At 41.8% G+C, this 13,178-nt stretch overlaps 1 protein-coding gene across 9 annotated transcripts in view; it reads right to left on the reverse strand.

Moving 5' to 3' along the window:
- Nucleotides 1-11,933, reverse strand: part of Unc80 (unc-80 homolog, NALCN channel complex subunit) — a 191,109-nt gene extending 179,176 nt beyond the window's left edge. For 8 of the 9 annotated variants that reach the window (XM_057761422.1, XM_057761420.1, XM_057761417.1 and 5 more), the window contains exons 1-4: nucleotides 11,694-11,933; nucleotides 10,764-10,812; nucleotides 7,963-8,119; nucleotides 6,626-6,927 (exon numbers count right to left, since the gene is read on the reverse strand). In XM_057761422.1, the coding sequence (XP_057617405.1) occupies nucleotides 6,626-6,927; nucleotides 7,963-8,119; nucleotides 10,764-10,812; nucleotides 11,694-11,785 (600 nt within the window). In that variant the 5' untranslated portion in view covers nucleotides 11,786-11,933. The remainder of the gene's footprint in view (nucleotides 1-6,625; nucleotides 6,928-7,962; nucleotides 8,120-10,763; nucleotides 10,813-11,693) is intronic. The other variant, XM_057761421.1, reaches the window with a different exon arrangement.
- Between the last annotated feature and the right edge of the window lie 1,245 nt (nucleotides 11,934-13,178).

Consider the following 13,178-nt stretch of genomic DNA (forward strand, 5'->3'; position numbering starts at 1 on the left):
CCTTATTTTTCCCTCAAAAGGCAATAATATCCTCAGGGTCTGGCTGCTTTGACTCCTGTTCTCCTGTGCTTCTCTCTTTATTTCATGGAACTGGGTAAATATATTTTGATTCTTTAGAGTGGGTGATATCATAATATTCTTTTAACAATCCTAATTCTTCAAGGCAAGGACTAGTTGAAGAATCCCTCTTTCCTGTAGCTCCCAGCACCACCACAGCACTTAACACAGATGGGGAATTGTGTACAAAAAGATACCCAATAAATATTTGTTAAATTTGGTTTTTCAACCTGTGCCTGTACAGTTATTTTTAATGGAGAGCTCCATCCAGAAACACATTTGATGTGCCATAATTGCATCATAGAGACAGGCTTAGGCATTTGAAAATGCAGCCTCATATTATAGAGTTCAAACACATCAGAAGATCACATCTTAAACATCTCAGCTTATCAAAAAGTGAACATGGGAGCAGAGACTACAAGCAGATCGGTGAACACATCTGAGAGCAAGGGATTCATTTGGGACAGTATTTCGCAACTTGTGCTATTGCAACTGCTTTGGGAAATTTTAAGGCACAGAGGAGGCTCAGGTCTCATCTTGCTCTCATCCTCAGACCCATCAAATTAGAAAGCCTGTGAGATTTTTCAAAGTTCCCCCAAGGACCTTCTTACGCATCTATAGCTAAAAACCACTGAGCTAGAAGATATCAGCAAAAACAGACTTTAAAGCTAGAAGAAAAGTGATTCAACAAAAGGTGAATCAAGTTCACTGAAAGATAAGAAACCTTCACCTAAAAGAAGTTGACAAAATTCCCAGATGAAGGCCTAAAGAGAAAGCTGGGTGGTCAAAAGCACTTCTTGCTCTTCCAGAGGACCAGAGTTCGGTTTTCAGCATCCTTATTAGGCAGCTCACAACCAGTCTGAAAACCCAGTTCCAGGGAATATGACACCCTCTCTTGGTTTCCAAGGGCACTACACCTATATACTTTACATACAAATCATTTTTAAAATCCCCAGATAAATTCACATTGTCAGAGACTTGGGAGTCTGCATTTGATTTCTGTTGTGTTATGTAATAAATAACCCGACTAAAAGCAATCTAGAAGAGGAAAAGATTTTTTATCTGTTATTGATGGAGAAGGAAAGAAGGAACTAGAAGTAGCTAGTCACATCACCTCCACAGTTAAGTCAAAGACAATAAACACGCCCTTGCTTGCTTCCTCCTGCTTTACATAGTTCAGAATGACCTACCTGGAGAATGGTACTGCTCACCATAGGCTGGGTCTTCTTTGATCATTGAACCATCAAAATAATTCCCCCACAGACATGCCCATAAGCCAACTTGATCCAGACAATTCCCCATCCTGACCATCAATGTGTCCTCATTGGTTAAGCGGACATATTTCTACTTTCTCCAGATAATAGCATCTCAATTCAGTCTCTCCCCATTTTTGAACACCTGCTACACCTGTGGTTTCCTCGTATGTCGGTGTGCTATTTTCAAAGTGTTTTTGTCACATTACAGAGGTCCTACCACGCTAATTACACTCCTTCAGTCATTCTCTATGTGTGCTATGGACACACACAATCAGAAACTTGGTCCCTGGAGAACACTTCTTGGAAATCATGTAAAAAGTTCAGAAGGAAGACTCAAAGGATCCTGAGAAAACAAGCAGATGCACTCACAGGCAGAATCTGTTTCTGCACCTTCTGGGTGCTTTTATTTATTCCGCTGAGGTCTCATTCCGATGAGAGCATTGAGAAATTCACTGGTCACTGAGCAGATTTCCCTGAACAACTAGCATTTAAACAAAATTATATACTTCACACATGAGTTTGTTCAAGTCCATTTGCAGCTATGCATTTTTCTTTATCTCCTGCTGTTTCTCTAAAATTTTAAATAGTGCTTCATATATGGTAGGCACCCAAGAAATATTCCTTCAAAGAATAAATGCCAATATGAGAATCTGCACTTTATCAAATGTATTTTGTTTTCACTCATTAAATTGAGTATAAAATTAATAGTATGTTTGGCAGAATATCCGGATTAATTATTTAGGTAAAATATTAGAGTTAATTGTAAATTAAAAGCAGGAATATGTCTTATAAATAAATGAGTAACTTATACGACTCTTGATTTGTAAATTAATTCATCTAATGAATATTATCTTCTAAGTACAGATACTGTGTTACCTTCCACAGATGCAACTATAATTTCTAACTTCTAACCATTCACAAAATAATAAGAGAAAGTCTTAGAAAAAGATTACAGTAAACAAGTTAATTACAACAATAAATGTGTTCCTACAGTATTATTGAGACAGAGATGAGCAAGTATAAATTCTGAGTAAAATCCTAAAGAATGACCAAGTGTTTTCTAGTCAGAGGGGTAGACAATGTAAACCTAACCCTAACATTACTGACAGCAAGACCTTCGAAGGGAAAAGCCTTGAAATAACATGGCTAAACATCCAGAGCTCATAGAGAGAGGTGTATACACCACAGAGGGTCCAAGATACCAGACCGAGGACTTTGACACACAGCACGAACACAAACCAGCAAATCGTTGTAAGGATGCCCAATATCGTCAGATCTGCACTTTATATCAGCCACTTTAGTGTTGACTATAGATTTTATGACACAAACCAGGAAACCAAATCCAGCTAGAAAGTAGGAGGCTCAAGTAAGAGATGCTAAAGGCTTAGGTTAGGTTAAGGCGATTGATAGGCATGGAGAAGTAATGAGAGCCTTTGGGGTCCATCTCCGGGGCCTTCTCAGGGTTCAGAGAGGAAGCAGCAGCCAGTGAAGGATTCAGGAAATCTGAGGGCAAATAAATCTTTCTTCCAGGCTTTTCCGATTCAATTTCTTTATTGTTTTCTTCTATTCTAATTCTTCTGTCCTACGTCTAGCTTCTTCTAGCTTCTTCCCCTAGCTGCTTCTTCTCTTGCCTAACAACTCTCTTCTCTCACAGGAGCCTTGAAGCGATAAAAAAAATTACAAGTTACCTCTCATTGGTCAAAAGCACATTCCTAGAGCAAACATTAAGGAGCTGAGCCATTTACCATGGCAACTCAAGGGTCCAAGGTTCCAGGACAAAGTCTGTGACCCGAGGGCAGGGGTTATGTGATAAATTTGGGAACTATTTTCAAGGTAAAGTGGGTAGTACTCAGTGACCCCTGGGTTATGTCAGGAGTGAGGGAGAAAGCTCAGTGATCCCTGGGATACGTCAGGAGTGAGGGAGAAAGCTGAGTGATTCCTGGGATACATCAGGAGTGAGGGAGAAAGCTCAGTGATCCCTGGGATACGTCAGGAGTGAGGGAGAAAGCTCAGTGATTCCTGGGATCTGTCAGGAGTGAGAGAGAAAGCTCAGTGATTCCTGGGATACGTTAGGAGCGAGGGAGAAAGCAAAGGTAATTAAAAAGCTAATGATGTGAAATACAGACCACAGGATCAGTCCAGAGAAAACAAACTGCCCATGGTTTCTCTGCTTGGATCACTAACTTGAAATTAGTCTTGTGGTAAGAAGGAGTCTGACTTGAAGAGGCAGAAATAGGAGAGCTCAACTTAGGCGTAGACGCCTCATGTCACTGGGAGGGGCTCTTCAAGGAAAGCTGTAGCAGCAAAGCTAAGGATGCAAAAAAACCAGCAAGCAGCAACTGGTGCCATCTGGGCAATAGAACCTTGCAATAGGAAGGCACAGTGTCAGTTTCAAATATGGCTGAGGTAGAACCAAGTGCAGACTGCAAAACAAGAATAAGTCCAACATTAGTTATTTATGGCCTGACTGGTAACTGCTCCAGCACAAAAGCTGGGGAAGACGTAGAAGGAAATCTGATGGACTGGGATTTTTGTTCAGCTATTAACTGCTTGAATACTCAGCTCCGAGCTTCAGCTTCATGTCTAGAAAAATGGAAAGAAAGATACAAACATGCCTGTGGGTGGATGGAAACATTTCAAGTAATGCAAGCGAAAGTTGTCAGTTACGGAGTAGAAGCAAGCACCGAGACTGGAGGCTGAATGGGAGTGGAGAGTACGGAAGCCTGGTCTCATGCTTTGACTAAACTTTGGTGTCCCTGTCATGTGATGTGAGATAGCACATGTCTGTGCCAGTGCTGAGAGGGGCCGTCCACTAGGTCAGGAGACCATGGTTTTGTAGAAGAAGTCCCGGGATGGCTATGTGTGCTCTCCAGCAACTTGTAGCTCTCTCAGACAGGAAGTGAAGAGATGGCCTTTGGTGTTGATTTGGGTTGGAGTTTGAAGAATAAAGGATAGGAGTAGTACTAGTAAGGGGCAGAAAGGCCAGAGGAAGAAAACAGACTTCAACACAGTCCTATAGCTAGTAGGCAAATGAAAAGTCTAGGGTACTGTTCTCAGTCAAGTTCAACTCTCTAACACCCATAGAACTGGGGACATTTGGTGACCTCTGGAGATATTTGTGGCTGTCACAACTTAGGGAGGAGAGAATGTGACCAACACTTAGCAGGTAGATGACCAAGATAGCACTAAATATTCTACAGGTCATGGTGTAGTGTCCAACAAAAGGATTATTAGGTCCCAAATGCCAATAGTGTTGAAGCTAAAAAATACTAATCTATATATCTTACATCCCCTGTGACTTAGAAAAAAACCTACATCATCCTCAAATAGAGAAAGCCTTGCAGGCATATTACTTGGCTCAATAATTATATTTTTATAGTACTAGAATAAACAACAATGAAAAATGATAGTGCAATAATTATTCTAGCCAGATAGCTAATAACAACTATTTACAATGTTTCTGTCACTACAAAGTGTCCATATATACTGACTCCTTGGTATGTGCCCCATTGCCAGGCTACTGCTAAACTTTGGAGGGCTCTCAGGGAGCATTTCAACTCTGCCATATCTGCTGAAAGAGAACTTAGCACTTCTCTTCCAATAGTATAGAATACTAGTAGCAATAAAATACTGACATGCAAACAAAACGCCTTCTTAATGTCTTTCTATGTTTTAGGTTAAATACTACAAATTGATTAATCCTCAGAATGCTCTCAAATTTGTTCTTACTTCCAACTTACACTTGATAAAACACAGGCTTAAAAATGAATTACTTAATGTCATACAGTAGTCATTTCCAGGCACTGAACTCAAAATGTAATGTCATTGGTTTTCAAGAGCTGAACTCTTAGCCATGTCTTCCAAATAACATTACAGTTATTCTAGGATCACCTATTTTTCCAATTCAGATGTTATTTGCTGACATGCGGACATCTCCACAGGCAGTTTTAAGGGAACCAGTTCCCTTGTCTTCTTCATATTTAAGGACTATGTATCACATATGACGGCTGTTTCGGGATCTGATAACATCTTGGGTTTTCACAGTGAGTCAGTAAAAAGAGCATTTAGAGAGAGACATGCACTCATCTGGACACTGGGAATACAGCTGTGACACAGGAAAACAGCATCCCTCCATTTAGAACCTCTGTTCAAGTGAGAGTAACAAGCACTAAAGATGCTCTCCAGCAGCTATGATAATCCCTGGTAGTGACAGTTGCTAAGGAAAAACACAGGGTGAAAAGCAGTGGAGGAACTTCTGTGTTGACATTTGACAGTGCCTAAATCAACAAAAAATCCATGGCCTTGTGACAATGTGAAGGGAGAGGCCAGGAGTGAATGTTTCAAGAAAAGAAAAATAGCTCAAAGACCTGAACCCAAGAATGGGTTTGTGGCGTTTGCAGATGAGCCCACAGTAATGATGAAGGTTAATGGACATGAAAGGAAGTGAGGCTGAAGAGGTGAGCAGGGGCCCAGACATACAGATCCCAGAAGCAAATGAGTTGTCGCAGTTGAAGAGACGCTTTCCCTTCAGTGACTCTTATAAAAGACTTTCAGTAGTCACTGAAAGTGAAGGTGCTCTTGCTGTTTGTTCTGCATGCTTTTCCATCCTCCCAGATATAATTAGATTCATATATCTGGAAAGTTATCAGGCTCACTATAACATACAACTCTGTGTTTCCTATTTTATGCATTTAAAATATTTTAAAATAAAAACTTAGTTGCTTTATATCACTGTCAAAAGGACTTGGCACATAAAAACTGAGGCTTCTGCTCCAGCTCCTGTAGTTATAATAAAGGTGGTTGCAACTGGCTATGAAAATAGAGAGAAGCTGGCAAATGCATCTACATGGAAAAGGGGAAAAGGTCCAAGAAAAACTTGATGGAATTGATAACATTGAAGCTGAACTTGAAAGGGCCATGAGAGGAAGGAAGGATGGAAAGGCATGCAGAGCAAACAGCAAGAGCACCTTCATCGAATGGCTCCTATAACTCCCAAAGATGAACCCTGAGATAACCAGTAGAAGCTAACAGCTAACAAATCAAGAAAAGAATTTAAGCCGTAGATCATATCTGAATGTATATAGCACATTTAATTTGGGGAGCGTTGCATGTAACACACTGAAGATTTCTGAGTATATAGAGGATATATGGAATTTGCATTTTTTAAGTAAAATTCAGTGTTTAAGGTAGAACTAAAAGTTCTCAAGCAAGACCACGCAAAGACACGAGCAAACAGATATGGAAGCATTCTTTGAAGACCGCTGTCACTCGTGTGTATCCCACCCCACACCTAACGTTAGCTTCCTACTTACCTTTATCCGGTGCACAAGAGGAGCAAACAGAAACACAAAGAGCTCCACCGTAGCCATGGAATTCTGGAATATCTTCCTTCTGTTGCCCTCCTCCTCATCGTTGGAGCTCCTTCGGCAAGGCTGCCCCGGAGAACCCTGATTTTCAATCTGGTGGATGAAAGCACTGCTGCCGCCACCCCAGCTGGAACCTCGGTCTGTACCCCCAAACTGATCACTGTTGCAGTCCTGTGGGGCCTCTAGAAGCATCCAGTGCAGAGTATGAAGGAGTTTTGTCTCAGCAACACCCAGCTTATCCTGGTGGCCTGCATGAGACAACCACACAGCCAGGTGAAGGTAAGAATAGAATATTCTGCAGCCAGAATAGTGGATGAACATCTCATCTTTTCTCTGTAACTCCCTTTCCCAGGAGACATTAGCAATCCTCCAAACTTCAAGCAAATACTGGTTTATAAGGCTCATTGCCACTTGGGGCTCTTACTGACTAGGATTTCTGCAGAACAGTATGCTACCATATTTTATCAGTCAGATTTCTAAATGAATGCTTTCCCAAACAAGCCTCTCTTATCATGAAGAAAAGCTAGACAGTAAAGATAAAAAAAAAAAAAAAAAAAAAAACAAAAAACAAAAAACTATTCTCTTTTAGACGGGGCCTGGAAAGGTCCCTGTAACATCAAAGTAGAGACACAAATTAAGGGAGAGAATGAGAAGAAAGATGGGTATTCTAACATAGGAGAAATGGTTAGGACATACTACTAGAAGAGAAAAGCAGTTTGCAAGATAATTATTATCTATTGTCCTGTCTGTCTATCTGTCTGCCTTAGGACAGTGGTTCTCAACCTGTGGGTTGCAACCCTCTTGGCAAACCCATCTCCAAAAATATTTACAATTTGACAGTATCAAAATTACAGTTACGAAGTGTCAATGAAAATAATTTTATGGTTGCAGGTCACCACAACATGTAGCAAAGGCATTATAGCAAAGGGTCAAATTAGGAAGGTTGAGAACCACTGCCTTAGGAGACTATGCCAAGCTCATGAATACAGTTGCATTAGGCATTGGGAGGATAAATGGTAAATCACAGGTTGGGCCAGAATCTTTAATTCACCTGATGCTATGATGCTATTTTAATGTTTGAGTGGAGAGTGTGAGAGTACATTCATATATACAAAGCTTAAAAACAATGCCAGTGATGATGGTATCGATAGGAAAGAAACCCTATGATAATTACATAAGATAAGGTATGCAAAGTGCCTGGTACGGGAGTAACTACTTCACACATGTTCTTGCACACATTGCACATAAAGGACAACATAAGTCAGCAGCACTATAGCACCCACCTAGTTTGTTCCTGTTTGACAGCAGGGTTGCAGTGCAGTGAAGAACATGAGGGAGGGCGGCCTGCACCAGCTCCCATCTGGAAATGCTCTGGATGGCTTCCGAGAGGGCCGGGGAGAGGCCATGAAGTTTGTTTTCTACCAACACCCGTTCAAAGGACTGCAGATTTCAAATTTTAAGGGAGCATACAAAATAAAGAATTGGAGACTATTAAAAATTAATGCTAAAATACTATATTACCTAAAAGATAATCACAGAGCTCAATTTGGTTTTTGGTGGGGGAGGGGAGACACACCTATCTTGCCAAGAGTACACTGACCTACAGTCATTCAGACATAGGTCATTGTTAACTGCTAACTTTCAGATTTTGGACCTAAAGAATATGGTATATGGTCTGAAATGATTTGGCTTTTTGCTGTTTTGTTTTGTTCTTGTTTATATTTTGATTTCCATTTGGTTTTGTTGTTGCTGTTTTGTTTTTTAAGACAGGTTTTCTCTGTATATCCCTGACTGACCAGGCTGGCCTTGAATTCATAGAGATTTGCCAGTCTCTGCCTCCCAAGTACTGGGATTAAAGGTGTGTGGCACCACTGCCTGGCATGTGATCTGTATTTTTATTTCTGTTAAAATAAACTTCTTCACCTAGCAACCCTTTTGTTGTCAAAATATTATATTATATATCATAATATATAATATCATATTATACTTATTAATATTTTATATAAATGTTGCTGAGTACCCAAAGTGGCTGCCACAGCTCTAGACCAAAATGAGATGAGTTTATAAGTGTCTTAAGGAATGGAATTTATGTCAGTGTCCTCAACAGGTGTTAACTGAAGTACAAGATTATTTCAAAAAATTTGACTTGTGGGCCAATGACTCATTTAATCTTCAAAGCAATGATGTGACAAATGTTGCCTTATGTTTTATTAAATTATTAATTTTTCTGTCATTGTCAAATAGGTGTTTAAAGAGAACGAAAACTACAGAAAAACAAGTTTGGTCTTTTGTTTTTGTTTGTTTGTTGTTGTTGTTGTTAAGGGCAGAGAATGTCTGCACAACGTACCAACCAGCTTTTAGAACAAAGTTAATGTGGATTTAACTTGTATGAACATGATTCATGCTTAAGTGCCCTAAATGGTCTATGCATTTGTGCAATTGTCTTGTAAAGGGATGTAACATAAGCCCTGCATATTCTAGCTGTATTGTTGTAATTATTAAGATATTTGGGCAAAGTGACTTCTATTACAGGGATTATCTAATGATAACTATTTCCTTTCTAACTCAAAAAAAAAAAGAGAAAAGAGAAACTCATTTTGGAAATGAAAAGTATATAGATATGTCAAAGAAGATGAATTATTTTCATAATCTCAATGAACTGAGTATTTAATGTGATTCCTTCTTAAACGTTGCTTATGTAACTTTAAAAACTTTTGAGACCGTGAAGCTGTGTCCTGCATTGGCATCTATTTACCTCGCTCCCCGCTTGCTTACTTATCCACGCATGAAACCTAACTACTTGATATTTTGGTTGTACCTTAGAAACCTCAGACAGTGTTTACAAAGAGCAGAGAACAGTCATGGTTATCTTAAGCTAAAGTGTCAGCATAGTAGAAGGAAGGGCATGAAGATTTAAAGTGTCAAGTTGTTGTAATGATTCAGATAGAAGAAATCCCATTAATACTGACAATGAAGGAAAGTTTGAAAGTATCTTCATGATAATCCAATAAAGCCAATGCCTCCAAGTGTGTGTGCCTGTGGGTTTGTGTGTGTGCATGTGCATGCACTGTGTCTTTAACTTTCCACTTGGTTTGCACCATAAATTGTGGATCTTACACTTCAGAAGTCTTTTCTAGAGCATCATCCATAGAGCCGTTTACAAATATATTTGGCAGCATGGAAGTATGCAGCTTCCCACTTTTCCACTATACTATACATGATCTAAATCCATTTGTGGAGCTCTTAAGACCCATTTCACTCTTGCTTCATGAGCTTGTGCCTTATTTTCTCAGTTTGCAAAATAGGTCTTCTAAGGCTATGGGATTCCTTTAGAACCTCAGGTGTCAAATTCACTTCATTCTGTATAAATATTAATAGCAGGATTTTCAGGATGATTTTAGACTCTTTGCTTTCAGACCTGCACAATGTGTACAAAACATAAAAGTACAGAGTTGCTTAAGTTATCTAAACACTCCACAGCCATTCATTGTATGAATAACCAGCCCACAATGGTTTCTGTTTTGTTTATTAATGATTTGACTTTTCAGTCTTCCCTGAAAGACTCCCCTGGGCCTCGTTCTACTCTCTCTGCCTTCTGTTCTACTGCCCCTCAATCCCACCCATTCCTCTAGCTTATTTCCACTGGATGCTGAGGTCCTTTGTAGTTCTGCTCTCCCTTCAAGATGGCACTCCTTCCTTCATCCCTTGTGTCTGCCCAAGCATCACATTAGCAATTAAGCCGTATACCGAATCCACCAACTGCCTCTGAAATAAAATACCTACCACAGCTTCTTCTAGTATGCATTGCTACTTTTCTCCACGCTGTACATCACCATCTTCTTATTATGTACTTTATGTATGTATTCAGCTGTGGTCTTTCTGCCTCGTGTTAGGATATAAAACACTGTATTTTGTTTATGTCTTTACCCTGTCCCAAGAGCAGAACTGTGCCTGGTTCAGGGCAAATGCTCACTAATATTTGTCGATTGGATTAACTTGTGGAGTTAATATGATTTTGTCTTTGCTTGGGTTAAATCATCACACAGACTATGGAAATAATCATTAAATGGTGAGAATCACATACCACACAAGAGGCTTCATATTGCTTCCCCAGCTTAGGCCTCAAAAATGCACTGAAAAATTAGTAAAGGTTTTTGTTATAAACATGAGCAAAACTATCTTTAAGCATCTTTATACTATATTTTTAATAAATAGGGCATGTTGCTACAAAACTCAAATTTCATGTTTCCTCGTAGCTTATTAATGAGCAGCTGTTGGACTGCTGACGACATTGGCTTTTACACATTAATTACATACATGAAAGATACGTGGCTCTTTGCCATTTTCCATACCACTCTTATTCTGAATCAAACTGTATATCGTCTATGGTCAGAAGAGGTGCATTCCCCTTGCGCGCTTTTATCTTAAAAACTGAAAAATGAGCACAGATATGGGTCATGATTCCCAGCATCTATTTTCATTTGTACTTGGTCTCTAAAATAACAAGAAAACCCTTTACTGTTCATGGTATGGGGGATCAGGCCCGGCCAGGTGAGATAAATCTATCAAAAATCACTCTGCTCAGGGGCTTTAATCATGAAGACGACATTGGCTGAATCCAAGTAAATATGGTTAACAAGTGGGCACAGTAGGTATGTCAAACACGCTACAAAACAACAGGTCACCAGGCAGGGATTACAGCAAGAGATGGAGGGGGGAACCAGTCCCAATTACCTTCCTAGTTCCCCGCCCCCTCTGCCCAGGTTCTCTACCCTCCCACCCCCTCAATAATGAATATATATTTATTCGAAAACTACCAATCTGCTTGTTGTCAAACTTCAGTGAGATTTTTTTTTTTTTTTTTAAATGCGTGCTTTTAAGTGGGTGCTGAGGGCTCGCTTTCCACCCCAGAGACGTTGCTAGCTGCAGGCTGCGGCGCGGCCTCGGTGGCACGGTGGTTGCGGTGGCGACGACCCGGCGACCCCCCGAGCGCCCCCAGCCCGGGGCCCCTCACCTGGTTTGCCGCCACAGGAAGGTCTGGATGGGCAGCGGGATGCCGCGGCCGCCGTCCTGCTCCTGGCCCTCGGAGCTCTTCCTCTTCACCATGATGGTGGCTCCCGAGAGTCCTACCGCAGAACCCAGCGCGGGCTCCTCGCCGGCCGCCGCCGCCGCCTCCTCCTCGTCGCGCTGCTCCCCCCAGCTCTCATCCCCTCCTTCCCCGAGGCAGAGACGGCTGTCCTCGCCGCCGGCCCCCGGCGCTCGCCCCTTCCCCCAGCCCTCCCCGCGCGCGGAACATGGCTGATGGAGGAGGGGAGGGCCGGAGGAGCGGCGCGGCGCGGAGGGGGGCGCTCGGAGCAGCCGGCCGGCCCGCCGCCCCCTCGCCCTGCTTTCAGCACCTCCCACTGTGGACAGCGGCCCGCGCCGGGCCGCCCAGCCGCGGAGCAGAGGCGGGGGCCGGGGCTGCAGCTGCGGGGTGAAGGCGGGAGTCCACGCTCCGCATGGCACGGGCACGCCGGTCCCCCGCGCGGCCTCTTCGGCACCCAGGGTTCTGCTTGCTCCTCTCGGAGGGCACCCCAAGAGTGTCTCCTGTCCTGCTTCCCAACCTCTGCGTCCGAAGGACTGTCGACCTCTGGGGAGGAGGAGCTTTGGAGAGCCGCAGAGCAGTCACTAACTCTGGCATCATTCGCACCTCTTGCAAAGAGGTCAGCAGTCCATCTCGGGTTTAGCAGGAAGGATGCAGGGGGAAATGACTAGAAAATGAAATCAGGGCAGAAGGCAGGCTTGACGAGTGAGAGGAAGCTGAGAAGACTTTCTATGTGAGAATTGGTTTTATAACGCGAAGAAGTCAGCCTGGCTTGATTTACCAACGCAGGGGTGGAACGAACTAACCAGTGTGGGTTTCATCTAGTTACAAGTTGAGAGGCAACGTTTGAATCACGTGGAGAAGTATGGCTTATTACAGGCCATTCAGTGCAACTTGGTGGTCTTTTTCACTCAGATGATAGCTGCCATTTTCCTTCCGTGTTGCCTGTGTTCCTTTAACAAGTATTATCTAACACTGAGACAAGTGGGGGTGAGGTGAGGTTGGGTGGCACAAGCTGACCACAAAACCAATGTTATCAATTTATCTACCTGCCAATGATTAAAACAAATGAAAAAAAACCAATTATACAGTATGAAATGACAAGTCAGATCTTGGGTCTTTATCTTAAGAGATAGAACAGGACATTCTTTGATAACAACATGCATGGTACATAGATCTTTAAGACTGGGAAATAGAAACCCTGCCTCGAAAAACAAAAACAAACAAACAAACAAAAGACCCGGAAATAAACTTCTCATTTTCTTTCTTGAAGATATATTTTAATAAAGACCCCAAAATAAATATTTTACTTTCAATAGTGTATTGCCCAGCCTGTTCTCAAACTCTCAGCTGTCTCCCTGCCTCATGCTGGGATTGTAGAAATGAACACTCAGGAAAATACAGATCTTAAAACAG

This window comes from Chionomys nivalis, chromosome 2 (genome assembly GCF_950005125.1).
Source record: "Chionomys nivalis chromosome 2, mChiNiv1.1, whole genome shotgun sequence".
NCBI classification, from domain to species: Eukaryota; Metazoa; Chordata; class Mammalia; order Rodentia; family Cricetidae; genus Chionomys; species Chionomys nivalis.